We start from the raw sequence: 15,610 nt of genomic DNA, 5'->3' as shown, positions 1-15,610 counted from the left end.
TATGAGGAAATCTGTTGGCACTTAGATCTGTGAAGATTAAAAATACGAGACTAGGATTTCCTTTCATGTGAACCGTGCTCTAGGGGATAAGGGAGAATGAGAGTAGCTACAGTCATGTTTCTGCAAATAACCAAAAGAATCCATTGGATCCACTGGAGAATCTTCCGCTGGATCTACAATAACCATGCCGATCTGTATTAATAATGTCTATTTATTGAGCACCTACCTTATACAAGCATTGTGCTAGCATTTTGCATTTATTATCTTGTATAATCCAACAACCCTGCTAGGTAGGTGTTGCCATTCCTTTTCCGAAGATATAGGGTGTCATAAAAGTTAAACACCTGGCCCAGGGTCACATAGATGGAAAGTAGCACTGCAGGCTTTCAAACCAGGTCTCTCCAACACCAGATCCCTTCTGCCAACACTGCATCCTTAAGAGTCTGCGGAATTCGTGCTTTTGACACCTCCCCCATTTGCTGACAGTGACTGAGCAGTCGCCTCTACAGGTTCTCTGAGTGCCCCCGGGGTTTTTTTGTTTGTTTTTTACATTTATTGTGTACTTTACTTCTATTATTATTGCATTGTAATATATAATGAAATAATTATACAATTCACCATAATGCAGAATCAGTGGGAGCCCTGAGCTTGTTTTCCTGCAACTAGATGGTCCCATCTGGGACGGATGGGAGACAGTGACACCGAAGTGTGTTGCTTATGTCCAGTCTGCTCTGTGATCTCGTTTTGGTCGCTGTCACTGCAGAAGACCCTGCTTCACAAAGATAGGATGTTGGAAATGGAAGCAGGCTTTTCAGTGCTTTGGTGGCAATCTCAGGATATTCTGCCTTGACTTTAATGCAGAATATACGGAGATTTGAAGTTGTCTCAAACATACTTTTAAGGCCACCGTCATTTGTGATCTCAAGCAGTTGATCCTCTTCTAGCACGGACAAAGTTGATTCACCAGGCTTATTCACAGATGGGTAGCAGATCCATTCCTTCCCAGTTCAGGGGTCTTTTGTGGTTGGGAAGTAATGCTCAAAGTCTTTTGAAAGCTGAGATAGGTGATCATGCACCAGCTGGGAGAAAGAAGGCCCTGGCTTAGTCTCTTTCAAAATCTCTGCTAATGTTTGAAACATGTCAAAAATCCCAGTGTTCACACGTCTTCTCTTATACACAGAAGTGAGATGGCTTTCTAAAAGTAGATCACTGGCCAGAGCTTTTGAGTTACAAGAACCACTTCAAAGATTTCTTTTAGAAAAACAGTCACCACTGGCAGCACATTTCAGTGACACAGAATGGGTCGCAAAACTTGCTTACTTGTGTGGCATATTCAACCTGCTCAACAAACTCAATCTGTCACTTCAAGGGAGAACGGCAACTGTGTTCAAGTTGGCAGATAAAGTGACTGCATTCAAAGCCCAACGGGAATTATGGGGGCCCCGGGGTTTAATTCCTCTGCGTCACGAGGCTCGAACTCACTGTAAACAGCTCGGTACTCAAACAAGTGCTTCATCCTAGACTTCAGGTAACTCTTACTAGTGTCCATTCTTTCCTTTTCAGTTCAAGGATTCGTGTTCTTGATAGAAAATACAGATACAAAATAGGTTTTGAAAAATTCTGCGTTCACTTTTTCATTCATCAGCCTTATTATAAGGAGTCGGAGCTGTGACCGAGTCTTTCTTTGCCTTTTCTGACTCTGACTCTAACCCAAAAAGCCCTTTTGGTTATCAAATTATATGCAAATTATAGAAAACTTCCTAAGAAAAGCATCTTCATATCTAGTGGGATTTGGGTATTTTTTCAAACCTTGAAAAGAAATTGGCCATAACCTAAAAAGTCAAGTAACTTTAGTGAAAAATATAGATCTAAGCAAAGGAAGTTATATAAATTAGTGGGTTACCTCCTTTAAAAGTTTCCAGAGTTCTTTACTTTTTTTTTTTTTGATTGCCTTATAAAGCTTTCTTTTTTTTCAATTGAAGTACAGTTGATGTGCAGCATTATGTTACAAGTGTACCATATAGTGGTTCACAATGTTTAAAGGTTATAAGTTATAAAATATTGGCTATATTCCCCATGTTGTACGATATATCCTTGCAGCCTATTTTATACGTAATAGTTTGTACCTCCTAATCTTCTACCACTACATTGCCCCTCTTCCCTTCCCTCTCCCCACTGGTAACCATTAGTTTATTCTCTATATAGGTAAGTCTTCTTCTTTGTTATATTCACCAGTGTGTTGTATTTTTTAGATTCCATATATAACTGATATCATACAGTATTTGTCTTTCTCTGTCTGACTTATTTTACTTGGCATAATACCCTCCAAGTCTATTCATGTTGTTGCAAATGGCAAAATTTCTTTCTTTTTCATGGCTGAATAGTATTCCATTGTATGTATATGTGTGTATATATACACATACATAGATGTGTGTGTGTGTGTATCTATATATATATATATATATCCTTTATCCATTCATCTGTTGATGGACACAGGTTGCTTCCATGTCCTGCCTGTTGTAAATAATGCTGCTGTGAACACTGAGGGTGCATGTGTCTTTTTGAATTAGAGTTTTCGTCTTTTCCAGTTATATGCCCAGGAGTGGAATTGCAGCATCATATGGTAGCTCTATTTTTAGTTTTTTAAGGACCATCCAAACTGTTTTCCACAGTATGGAATTTACATTCCCACCAACCACATCCTTGCCAACATTTGTTATTTGTGTTCTTTTTATGATGGCCATTCTGACAGGTGTGAGGTGATACATCATTGTGGTTTTGATTTGCACTTCCCTGATGATTAGTAGTGTTGAACATCTTTTCCTGTGCCTGCTGGCCGTCTGCATTTCCTCTTTGGAAAAATGTCTATTCAGGTCTGCTGCCCATTTTTTAATCAGGTTTTTTTTTTTGATGTTGAGTTATATGAACTGTTTATATATTTTGGATATTAACCCCTTATCAGCCATATCATTTGCAAATATTTTCTCCCATTCAGTAGGTTGTCTTTTCATTTTGTTTATGGTTTCCTTTGCTATGCAAAAGCTTTTAAGTTTAATTAGGTCCTATTTGTTTATTTCTGGTTTTATTTCCTTTGCTTTAGGAGACAGATCCAAAAAAAATACTGACAGATTTCTTTAATAGGTGGTGACAATTTCACCGAAAAAAATTTACCAAATGTCTACCAAAAAATAATAAATATGTTAAATTGTGTTTAGCAATTATGAAGTGGTTGATACTATATTATATGATTTTCCTGTGTCGAAATAAGCATGGTATTTTAAAGCAAGGTATTTGAAAAGTATTTACTTACTTTGAGTATTTGGGACTCTTTGAGGCAAAGATATGACCACAAGCATTTGATATGAAAAAGAGAAGCTCAAATGATTCAAACTGTAAAGCTGGAGCAGAGCCAAAATGAGCAAGCAAAGAAGGAAGGCACCTTTGAGGCTGCTACATGGAGGAGGGAAACACCAGAGAAAAAGATTTGCTTCATGAAGAAATGGTCTCACACTGATGAGAATCCGGAAATTAAGCCATCAGCCAGATTAATAGGTAAACTAACCATAATTAACCCATAATTATAAATGTACTATTTAGAACTCAGCCATATATAAGCCAAGTAGTAGTGAGAATATCAGGATACTTTAGTGATACATTAGGAATGATGGTATGCATTTTTTTTCTTTTATCTTTGCTATTTAATTTGCTTGACTTATTTATAAAAGCTAACCAGATTTATTATACTTTATATCACAAAAATACTGAATTGAAGGTTTTGCATAGCATCAAAGTTTTAAGACATTAGTCCTAACTGCAGATTCATCGTCAAGAAACAATGTGATTTTAAATAATTCTCTTTAACTTTCCAAGTAACATGTCAGGATATAGAGAAAATAATTCTTTGAGTTCTTGATAGCAGTGCTATTTTTTTATCATAGGCATATATTTTATATCTGTAAATACGTGTGTGCATGTGTGTGTTACATAAATGTATAGGACACTAAATTAACTAATTCCATTCTCCCTAGAAGAAGGCAGGAACTAACTGACTACAAGCCAACAATATTGCTCATTACCCATTAGGTTATGTTCATAGTCATTCAAGCAGTACATTAACATAATATTTTAAACCAAGATAATTAGCTTTACTTTACAGAAATTCATTGAACTAAAAGTTCACACGTATACTCCTCCATATACTCAAAAACACATCAACTACTTTATGTGAACTCTTTTTATATTCTAAGAGGCAGTAGAGCCCAGGGGGCTTAGCTGCAGCCTGGCTAGGATTGACGCCCAGCTCTACCACCTACTGACCTTGAGCAAATTACTTAATTTCTGTGCCTCCGTTTCCTCATCTGCAGATAGATAATAGTGCCTTCCTCACATGCTGTGAGGTTTAAACAAATTAATATGCATAAAATACCAAGCAGTGCTTTTGCCATTTGATAAGCCTTTTGTAATCATCTACAGAAGCCTGGAGGTTCTCTGACGAGCATGTGGAATAACAAAGTCAGTTTTTATTGTGGAAGTTATCACTATGGAGATAGCGCTGGCAAGACTGCAGCAAACTGGGAGGAGTGATTAATTTCAGCAAGACTTGAATCGAGGAAACCAGGTAAGAGGCTGCTGCAGTAATCCAGGCAAGAAATGATGAGGCTTGAACACTATCTGGCAAGCGGTAGTGGGATTAAGAGAAGCAAAAGATGCTGAAGAGGTATTACATATACTACATAGACCTAGATCACCATTTGGCTACAGGAGTTGAAGAAATAAGAACAGGTTCCAGGCTTGGATGGCATTCTCTTAAGGCAGGATATAGAAAAGGATGAGTTCCAAAATCTCAAGTACCTGCATACATCAAAGAGGAAATGCCCAACAAGCAGTCCACCAGCACTCAGGAAAAGCTGGATTGCAGCAACATCAAACTTAGCAGCATAGGGAATGGTCAGAGTCAAGGAAGGAGATAACAGATTTGCTTTTACCCTCTTTTTCAGTCAAAGTCTGGAGCACATCATCTAATGCAGTTCTGAGCACTGAAGGGAAATCATATGGAAGATTTCAACCTTGAAGTTAACTGCGAAGTTTGCTGCAGATGGCGAACGTTTCAAAGGTAGAAACCATTTTCTAAGTGATCTGGCTAAAAGCACATACACGAGTCCCTGGTACCACGTTTCCCATCACATGTTGCAGAGTTGCCGGCAATAGGCCCTGCCTCTGGCTCCTGGGGACTTCATTTCCCTAGAGAACTATCTTGGTTACTCAACTTTAGACCTTGTAGGAAGAATCACAGTTATTTCTCTCTGGGGTCTTACTCAGAGCAAGCTACGTGGAAGTAAATAGTCACTAAGGAGGAACAAGGAGAAATAAACAAGCTTTCAGCCAAATGTATGAACAATTCATGTTTAAAAAAACTGGCCAGATATTTACAAAAATTGTAAGTTAGGGACTGTACCACTACCCTGTTATGACTCCTGTACATTGTAATCTACATGAGACTATGTAACCCTCCCGGCTTTTGCTGTTCCCAACACAAAGATGCATTTCATTATATGCTAATGCCTGCATGTAGTGGTTGAGTAAAGCCTCTTTCAGGCAGGGAGAACACCAAACTAGAAATTAGAACTAGGGCCTTCCCCAGTCCCGCCAATGCCTAATGCGATGATCTTGGGCATGTCTTCTTTGTAGAATAGAGATACCTCTTCTTTGCCCTAATGTTCCAGAATTCTGTGATCAAAAGAATGCATTTAATGAAACTGCCCTTTGAAAATTATTTTTTAAGAGGCTTATAAACACAGTCTCCCTGTCATTCAGAAATAACGTTTTTTTGCCTCAGAAGGCTTATCAGTCAACATTATGTTGAAGAAGTCAGTGTCTTGTTCCTAATCATAAAAATAATAGCCAAACATTTACCAAATGCCTACTACATGCTTTATATGAGATGCTCTATGAGCTTGCTTTAAATATCACAGCAACCCCAGGAAGATAGTAGGATGTCACTGTCTTTTCACAGAAGGGAAAATTGAGGCTTATAAAGGTTAGGTGACTTGGCAAAGGTCACACGGCTGGTGAACTGTACTTCAGCCTTTAAACCCAGGTGTCTCCAACCCTAATGTGTAAGTTGCTTCAACTGGTTGTTTTCAGATCTAAAACTGTATTCTGGAAAGAACTCCAGGTGGGGAACCCTAAAATCAAACCATTATCATATGTCAGTGTCTCACCATCAAAGCTGAGCCAGAAAGCAGCCTAGTGAACCTGTGCTCTTACACAGTCTTGTCCCGTTCCCTGCAGTGCGCATTCCTGATCTGTGAGACTGTCGACGTGTACCGTCATGTGAGACGTCACACACGTATGCAGCTAAGTCATATACATCTAAATATTTAGCAAAACCAGATTTCAAGACACTCTCAAATGTATTGCAAAATGTACAGCATTTATTCACATACAGACAAAAAGGCACAAATTCTACTAAATAGTTCAACAAAAAAATACAGCTGTCCTCAACTAGTTTTATAAATACTTTCAAAAAGGGGGTAGAAATAAATACAGGATTGGGCCATGTCATATAAAATAGTCATCTCTACATATACTTTGTTTAATTCTGATTTTTAACTCTTCATGCACCTTTTTTTTTTCAACTTTAGCTGAATGGACACCAAGCTAGGCACATAGTGAAAAATCCTCTGTACAAGGTTACAAATGTAATGACAAGTTTGTCCATTTCAAAATAATTAAGATCTGTACACAACACATATAACCCTTCAATTTAGATTTTGTGTTTATAACCTAACAAATGACATTCCAGGCAACTTTACAAAAGTTTAACTAGCCTACATTTTGACATAATACATCATTGATCATAATCAAAGATATTTCTTGGTCAGGATGCACAAGGAAAGATAAAGCTTTAAAAAAAAAAAAAAAAAAGGAGAAGGAGAGAAGAAGAGCAAATGGTTCCATACTCAGAGGGCAAGTGGGCAGGTTTTGCTGGCTGCAGCTCATGCCGCCTCGTACAGAGTTCCCGGCAGGACATGAAACTCACTCACTCACAGAGCTGCCATTACACTGTCAGAGAAACCGAGCTCTGTACCATTTGCATTTCAGAGCAGGAATTAACAGTGTGGGCTTTTTGTTTTTGGGTGTTTTGTTCTTGTGTGGGGTTTTTTTGTTTGTTTTGTTTTGTTTTGTTTTTGGTTCAGCATAACTTGGAACGTTTGAAAGCTTTTCAACCTAAATGTGGGGAAAAAACAGGTAAGGCATTATTTTTGCACAAAACTAGCATTCCTAATAGTGCAAATGAATCTGGTACCTCTTATAATGGTGAGAGGTCATACACTTACTAGAATTTAGATTTTCTTTCTATGGCTTGACAAATTATCCCTCTATATATTCTACTCTCACCCAGAGCTGTTGCTGTAGTCAAAAGATAACTGTAAATCGAGTCCACCTTCTCCTGTATCCAGCAAAAGGTTTTTTGCTCATATGCAGAAAAAAAAAAAAAAAAAGATTTTTAAATTATGCCAAGTTAATGTACAACTTGGATTCATAAGAAACTTCTAGTATCTGTAGCAACAGTTTATCTGGACAACAGTCTTTGAAAAATGAGCCCCATAGCTCAAAAATAGTCAATCTAAAAACCTGGGTCATTCTTTCCCCTCCCCTGAATTAGCTACTAAAATGTATTCGAAAAGTTAAGACTTGGTTTGAAAATGTCATACATACAATGGGGATGTATCAGATCTACTATTTGATCATCTGATAAAACTTGCATAGCAAGATGGAATTCAATAAGCCTTTTTCCTTGTTGACAATCATCTGGAAGACTTGAAAGGTAACTACAGAACTCAAAGCATTACTCATTAAGTATCAGAATGTCCCTGCCACATGGAAACAAATGTATAAATGAATCAGGAATCTGGATACTGATATTAACAAACTAAAGGATAATTTAGGGGAAGTTGGGCTTGTTCCAAGTGCCCATAATTCTAAATCTCATTGCTACTTAAACTTTCCTTAAGTTTGATTCACAACTACATTGAATTCCAAAAAAAATTAACAGGACCTTAACACTACCCACTGTCTTAATACATAATGCACTGCAGTGAGTGCAAGAACAGAACATTGTACTGAAATTTAATGCTAACTTTGTTATTGCTGATAACTTCCTAGTTATTGCCGTTTGCAATTAGAAAGTCCAAGTTACGAACTAGAGCTTAGAACTCTGACTCCAGAAAACCTATTACACTTCAATCTCTTTCCTGTATAACCTTGGTCAATCAATGTGGTAAGAGGTTATCGCAACTTATTGCCTTTCTATTTTTTTTTAAAATATAACCTATTTTGCTTTTTTTTTTCCTTTTTTTTTTTTTTTTTTAAAAGGAATCCGTTCATGTTGGAAGGCCGGATTCCCCAACATATGCACTAGTGGTCGGCTCTGGGAAATATGAGTCACCAGAGTTTGGAAGTTCAGCACTTGAACTTGAGTAGCCATTGTATTCTTGGAAGCCAGATCATGGCCAGTTTTTGCCAATGGCCAGCGAAATTCCAAGCTGGCCCAAAAGGCAGTGGTTAGGGAAGAGAAAGGTCAAGAGGACTGGTAAAGACGGGACCTCAACTGCCCTTTCTCATAGATGGAACTTTGTAATGGCTTCACTCTCCACCAGCCCTATGTCCACAACACATTCAAGGGCTTCCGGCAGCAGGACCTTGCTTACATTTACCCTAAATCTCCAAGCTCCAGCAGCTCTACCCTGTCCCTTCAGATCTTCCAGTAATGACTTTTAAACTTCCTCTTCCCTCATCTGCTATATTTACACATGAACTCCCTAGAGTTACTGAAGCTTCAGAGCTACTGCCCGTATACTATAATGCAACAAAAACAGCCTTGTGGGCCAAAGTATAAATGCGATTTCAAGATCCACCACAGTCCTAGAAAATAAGTTTTATGGGCTATTAAATGGTACGTGAGCATTTCTCAAGAACCATATCTGATTCTGTATATTCAGGTAACCAAGAGTTTGTGCTTTGGGAAGAATACAGAGGGCAATAAAAACTCATGAGGCTTATTTAAAAGCCTTGCCCTCTTTAGAAACTTGTTTCATCCATCCTTATTTTAGTGTTTCATTCAGCCTCTAGTCTTAGCAGTGTCTTACGGTTACAATCTAACTCTTGTGTTGCCTCCACAAGTTGCAAATAACACACTTCTCACAACAATGATTTATAAATGACTCTGAAAAAAAAAATTCAATCTGAATTGCAAGTAAATGTGTTTGTTTGTGTAGCTCAGGAGTGATGGGTTTCTGCTCGTCCCCCGTGTCCGAACTCTCGCCTGCTCGATGACAAGCCCGTGGTGCTCCCAAGCCGTCTCTGTTTCATCAAGAGGCCAAAATGCTTCTCCTGATAATGTCTGTCCTCCTGTTGATAGTGCTGCTGGCATGCATACATTTCTTTTCCGATGCCTCGCTCTCTGAGTCACTCATTTCTACATCAGGGACGTACCCGTCATTCTCATGGTCAGATTGCAACTTGCTTTTTGCCCTCTCCTTGGCTGGCACTCGGCCTAAGCCCAAATAGGGGTAGTCTGAGTGCTGGCGGCAGGGCCCCTCACGGGCCTCTCCCTGCTGCTGCCGTTCCCCCTTCTTTGGAATCCGGAATCCTCCCCAGTTTTTCACTGGGCTAGCAGGTGTTGTAGGCACTTTGACTGCAGTCTGGTTATAGTTTACTTTGATTAGGGAGCCGTTGCACTTGGGCACCATCTCCTTCCTCGTGCCGGGTGCTGCCTGCCCCACTCCAGGGGAGGTGGCAGCTCTTGTGTTGTCCACATGCCTCTGGGACACGTCTGTGGACCTGAGAGGCTTGTGACTCTGTTTGAAAGGTCTGTCCTTCAAGTCTCCTTTACCGAGATCACAATGAAAACGGTGGTCTCTTCTGTTCCCGTGGTCTGGCATCACCACACCATTTTTCTGTTGTGCTGATATGAGACGTGCTTCTGCAAAGGTCTTTTCAAAACTCAAAAAGCTCTCTGGGACCACCATCCCCTCCCTTCTACTGCACAGGTCTGGCTGCTTTAGCAGGGTTTTGCCTTCACTCCCAGCACTACACTGCAATGGATCTCGCTTGTGGGGCTTTTTCATCGCGTGAACCAAGGAAGTGCCCATTTGCTTCCTGAAGAATGCAGAGTGCCACCTCAGGTCCTCTATCTGGGGGGCGTCGGGGCCCACAGAAGGACTGTTAAACAGAAGCATGTTTTCCAGTGAAGAGGAGGAGCAGGAAGAAGAAGGCACACCTATGAACATAAAACCACAGATAAAGAAAAAATTACAGCAGAAGCAAATCCAGCATAATAAAATTCTAGACCCTTAGCAGGGCCTACTAATGCAGACTTCCCACCCGACAGTAAAACATACAGCCACCCAGTCTGTAAAAGTTTGGTTTTTATAGTAAAGGTATTACCTGCCGTGAGAATCTGAATACTCAATATGCTCTATTTTCTAAAACAGCTTAAGTTCATGTACTTTTTCATGAAACAATGTCTTTTCAAGGAATACATTTTCCGTCAAACAAAATAACTGATCTGATTTTCAGATGGGATTCACTGCGGAATCCGTCTGCGGTGAAGCAAGCACTGCTTCCACCCGGTCTCAGAGCAGCGCCTGCCAAGAGCTGCCACCTGCCACGCCTACAGACGGGGGCGGGGGTGGGCACCACAGCCACGGGGCGGGGACTGGGGCTCTTAAGGTTCTTTCTCCAAATTATCTACACCCTCACAGGGCTACATGGCTATGATGAGGATAAATACACGTCAATTGTGAAATGAATAAAGGAAGGTGTTTGAAATCATTCTTGACACAGAGTACATCTGTTTACTCTCATATGTAAAACCCATTTGTGGAATTAAACTGAATTGCCATCCAACACAAGGATAAGTTAAACTGGTGTTTTTCAAACATTTCTGAGGCAAATCACAGTAAGAACTAAATTTCACAATGTAACCCAGTAAAAGCTCACTTTTTCATGCAATCATATTAGCCTTCATCGCCTGATTGATAGGCACTCTGACAGTTTCTATTCTGTTTCACTTGTGTTAATGCTAGTGATGACCTGCTAAATTCATCTCACAACCCGGTAATAAATTGTAACCCTCAGTTTGAAAAATACAGGGTGAACTCATAACATACTAGAGTTCATCAGAAGGACCACGTTCCTGCAAGAGCCTCCAGGGCATCTACAAAGAGCAGTTCTCATGTTTCTGAGTTGTTATGAACCACCCGGAAAACAAGGTTCCACCCCAGAGTAGCAGGCAGGAGCCCGTGTGAGAGCTTAACTGCCGAGCGGAAACGGACACTGCACGTAAACAGAACAGAGCTAGCAACTCTAAACGTAAAATTATCATGACCGTAGGGGAGGGCGTTTTACAATCTGCTGGTTTAGAAATGCCTGCTTTCTCAATAATCAAACTCAGGGTCAACCTTCACGCCACACGTCTATTTCTTTTATTCGGTCACCTACTGTGGGAAAATAGGAAGGTAAGAGGGGCTGACATCTTCCGAGCTCTGATTTCTCTCTTGACTTGGGATCCATGTCTCTGAAGAGCCTCTGACTCCCATAAGTATTGTCTCCACTGAGCACACTCACCCAGCAGAAGGGCCCTGCCCATTCTCGGGACCATGGGACAGTTTAAACCATGGACCCTAGTGGCACATGTAAGTCAGGGCCATCTCTGCCTCACTCGGACTCATCTCTCTTACAAGGTAGATCAGTGTGAGGCACGAATGACACAACTGAAAGTCTGAAACTGGAGGAAGAAAAAAGGCGTCCTAAGGGGTTTCCACTTCATTCCCTGGGGCAGTTCACAGGAAGATTACCATTGCTTCCAACCCGTCATACCTAGTATGGGTCATTCCTCAGAGGGTGGGGAGGACCCCTTTTCCTGTTCTGAAACAGCAGTAGGACTTCTGAACGTAGATCTGCATTACAGCTGTTACACAAAACACTTCCTAACCTTGTTAAGAAGCTCAACCGCTTACCAAAAAACCTCAGCCACGAAATACAAGGGAAAAAAAAAAAAAAACAACTGCCTGCAATAACCATGAAAAACGACTCAAGTGAAATCAGATGAAAACGTTCTTTACAGCTTATCTTCATAGGTAATCACTCATTACATAAGGACTTTTAACAAGAGTCACAGAAAGCCCTCCACTGGCAAAGCTCCACAGACACAACCTGCATGAATGATCCTGGGCAACAGCAGCTCGGCCTCTGCAGCTGGAGGCTGGGTGATCCGCACCAGACAGCCTTGGGCGGGGGGCTGCTGTTTACACAAGGACACACGGGCAAGGGAGAAAACAGGTCCCCTATTTTATTTGCATTCAAGTAGGAATAATTAATGAAGAGACAGAAGTTCACCTTAAAGAATCCGAGTCAAGCTGCTTGTACTTGTGATACCCTAACTCAGAAAAATTTATTTTAAAAGTCTGACAACTAAACTCTATAAAGTCTAGCTGACGATATACACTTGATATATATGGGAAATATGTACTCTTGGGAAGGAAATTACCTAGGATAATATTATTAATACGTTAATGCTATCAAAACAATGTAACACACTTGAAGAATATCATTTAAAACTCCCCAAGGTTTTTTTCTCTTTGTTCGGCTGACCAGTTTGCCTCTAGTCGCACATATCCAGTTAGTTTTAGGTAAACCCAGAATTTGCATTTCAACATCATAGGTTATAACAACTTCTTTGTTGTATCCGTGTGTCCTAATCTACAGAGACGAAAAGCCACAAAAGCAGAAGGGAAGAGTAAGCCGGTTGACTGTACAAAAGGCAAGCAGTGCAGACATTGCTGCTGTAACTTCAAAGGGCAGCAGACACGAGGTCCCCTAAGACCTGCCTGCTCGTGGGTCATGGTCCTGCCTGATCCACACTCAACAGACTCCCTCCTCCTCCTCTGAAATCCTTATAACGCCTGCTTTCTGGGGCTTCTGATCACAGAATGTTAGTGCTGAAAAGCACTTCAGAGGGCAGGATTCTGGACCGAACCTCTTACAGACCAACAGAGTCCCAGAGAGGTTAAACAACTTGCCCTCCTATGCACTTGATCTCAAAGTCACTGAAGTGTTCTCCGGAGCGGGAGGGGGGAAGTCCCTGTCTTAGTTTTCTTTTTCTCTTTTCCAGAGCAAAGCAAAATAGGCAGCACTAAATAAATACGTTGTGCTGAATCTCAAAAGTATTCAAAATTCCAACTACACCAAAATAATCCACTGTGAATGTTGTCTAAACATGGATATGTGCCTTTAGTACACAGTCTTAGGATATATTTACCATATGTTACAGGTAGATCCAAAGGCTAGATAATTATAAATCTTTTTAGGTATCCCCATGATACTTTACATTTATCAAGTGCTTTGCAATATGTAAGTTACTCTTTCGAGTCTCACAGTAGTTCCCAGGAGGTAGCTGGAGATCTCATCCTCACATTACATGTGAGGAAACGGGGGAGACTTAGAAAACTTAAGACTTGCTTGTGTTGAGCCTTTAAGTAGACAATATAGGATTTGACCCATACATGAGGCCCAATTCATAGCCCTCTCCTCTAGACCATGGTGCCTCGAAAGCCTAAAGATTTTCTTCAACAACGAAAGCCTTTGCTTCTTTGATTCTTCTACAGTATAAAAGAAAATTAAAGAAACTAGCATTTTTTTCCCTTAACAGAGGGCTTACAAACCCCTGCCCTATTGTTTGACCTACCGGGGCTTAATGCATACCTGAAACTCTTTCTTGCTCCAAAAGCTTAGTGTAAAGATTGAATATCTGTTCCTGGACTTTGCACACAGATCGTTTAATCTTTTCCCTGCGGGTCACCATGTAAGTGAGGTTCCGAACCTAGAACGTAGAGAATAAAGATTCTAAGTAAGCAATACATTATAACAGGACTTTGGTGTTTTGTTTTTTTTTCTCTTTACCTGAGAAAAATTTGTCCTACTAGGTCCTTGAGTGACTTTTGATATCCAAATGTACTTTAAACATTTTATGTAATCTTTAAGCCTCCCTCTGGGGTGCTACAAGTATACAAGTATACAAGTATTCTGCGTATACCCCTCAAGGTGGGTAGCAGCACAAAAGAGGCTATAAGAGGAGGTCCTGCCCCTGCACCACACCTGGCCGTAGGCTCCTCCTGGTGAAGAGACAGACAGACGCCCATCGGTGTCCAAGTCCAAATGTGCCAGCTCTTGCCAAAGGACTCTGCTTATCACCCCTCAGTATCTTCTTCCCATGAATTCTATCGTCAGAGGCTTCAGAGCAGTTCAGAAGCCACCTCTGCTGCACTTTATCAAGCATCTTCTGAAGATGGAACTAGATAAGCATTAGGGTCAAGGGCCGTAAGAGGGAGGAGCCCCTCACAAAAAATGTCCCTACACAGGGCTCTCACTAGAAGGCCAAGTAGTCACCAGGAATCCAAGTAAACTTCTTTCATTAACTGGACACTGAACTCTCTGAATTACCTTGGAACTTACAGGTCGCTAATGTGTTCCTACAGCGTGTGAACACCTAGGGAACATCCTTCTTGCTTTGCCATTGACTTGCTAGGTCAGCCTCTCAAGGCCAGCTTTCTGTATCACCACTTGAAAAATTGATACTGCCCTCTTCCCGATTCATTGGTCAGTAACTGAGAAGACCCCAGCCCTAGGAGCTCCACTTTGCGTCTGATGTGCAACCACTGGGGAACTGCATGCATATGCTCATTAACCAGTAGTAACTAATCAACACTTAAATTTGCTCCCCATTTTCAAAGCCACCTGTGATCAGTCAATACAGAATCAAATTTTAATGACTTAATCAATAAACCCCCTTAAATCTCTCAGTCCTAAAACCTACTGGTAAAACCTGATTAGATTGCATGGGCCTGACACACAAACGCAACACACCAGATAACACAATTAAACCTTTCTTCAGGAAGATGTGGACAAGACCACCCCAGTAAGCTCAGTGGCAAGACTGAAAACAGTGACTGCGTATCCCCATCAGCTCCTACACCAAAGGCATGACTGCACTCTCCTAACGCTTGGGCAATCCCTTCTCCTGCCACCTTCCCCGAAGGTCACTAACCTTTTGGCAGCGAGAGTGGCAACAAGCGACACACACAGCCCTGCATTTTGGCTTATGTACAGATACACCACCCCTAAAGAACCCTAACAATTCCAGATGTTCTTCCCCAGTTGTGTTCAAGGCAGCCTCCTTTCCAAGGGGACACAAGGCATTAAGAGGAACAGGTCAGCTGGCTTTCACATTTGCATTGTTCGCGTTGTTAAGTGGTGTAATTTCCTGGCCTAAAGCAGGACCACCAAGTCAGGCTTCTCTTGATCCTAACCGATTCACTATTTGTTTAGGATCTTCCTAACACTTCTTGATAAAAATAAAAATTATCTTAAAGAATTGAGAATAAAATCACTCTTCCTGTCTCAAAGTAAATCTTATTTCAGTGTCATTCACCCTGGTTAAAGCACATTCTTTCTCTGACAGCCACACACCCCCAGGCCAGGAAGTAGGTGTCCTTCATAAGAATTCTGACCAGTTTGGGGATGGAGGTAGCTAATAGGCGACTCT

The 15,610-nt window shown here is 40.8% G+C and overlaps 1 protein-coding gene and 1 long non-coding RNA gene across 10 annotated transcripts in view; one reads left to right on the top strand and one right to left on the bottom strand.

The window, feature by feature from the left end:
* Positions 1-2,562: 2,562 nt before the first annotated feature.
* LOC103006937 (uncharacterized) lies at positions 2,563-5,526 on the top strand. The gene is made up of 3 exons (XR_450168.2): positions 2,563-3,552; positions 4,474-4,618; positions 4,998-5,526. It is a non-coding gene; the product is annotated as an uncharacterized LOC103006937 (long non-coding RNA).
* Positions 5,527-6,414: 888 nt separating this feature from the next.
* The window catches only part of JADE1 (jade family PHD finger 1), a 198,574-nt gene continuing 189,378 nt past the window's right edge, over positions 6,415-15,610 (bottom strand). For all 9 annotated transcript variants that reach the window (XM_057547482.1, XM_057547484.1, XM_057547487.1 and 6 more), the window contains 2 exons: positions 13,771-13,888; positions 6,415-10,285 (listed from right to left, as the gene is read on the bottom strand). In XM_057547482.1, coding sequence (XP_057403465.1) covers positions 9,375-10,285; positions 13,771-13,888 — 1,029 coding nt within the window. In that variant the 3' untranslated portion in view covers positions 6,415-9,374. The remainder of the gene's footprint in view (positions 10,286-13,770; positions 13,889-15,610) is intronic.

This window comes from Balaenoptera acutorostrata, chromosome 5, assembly GCF_949987535.1.
Source record: "Balaenoptera acutorostrata chromosome 5, mBalAcu1.1, whole genome shotgun sequence".
Classification (NCBI taxonomy): Eukaryota; Metazoa; Chordata; class Mammalia; order Artiodactyla; family Balaenopteridae; genus Balaenoptera; species Balaenoptera acutorostrata.
Note: the sequence above shows the minus strand (reverse complement) of the source record. Positions and strands in the feature narration are given on the sequence as shown.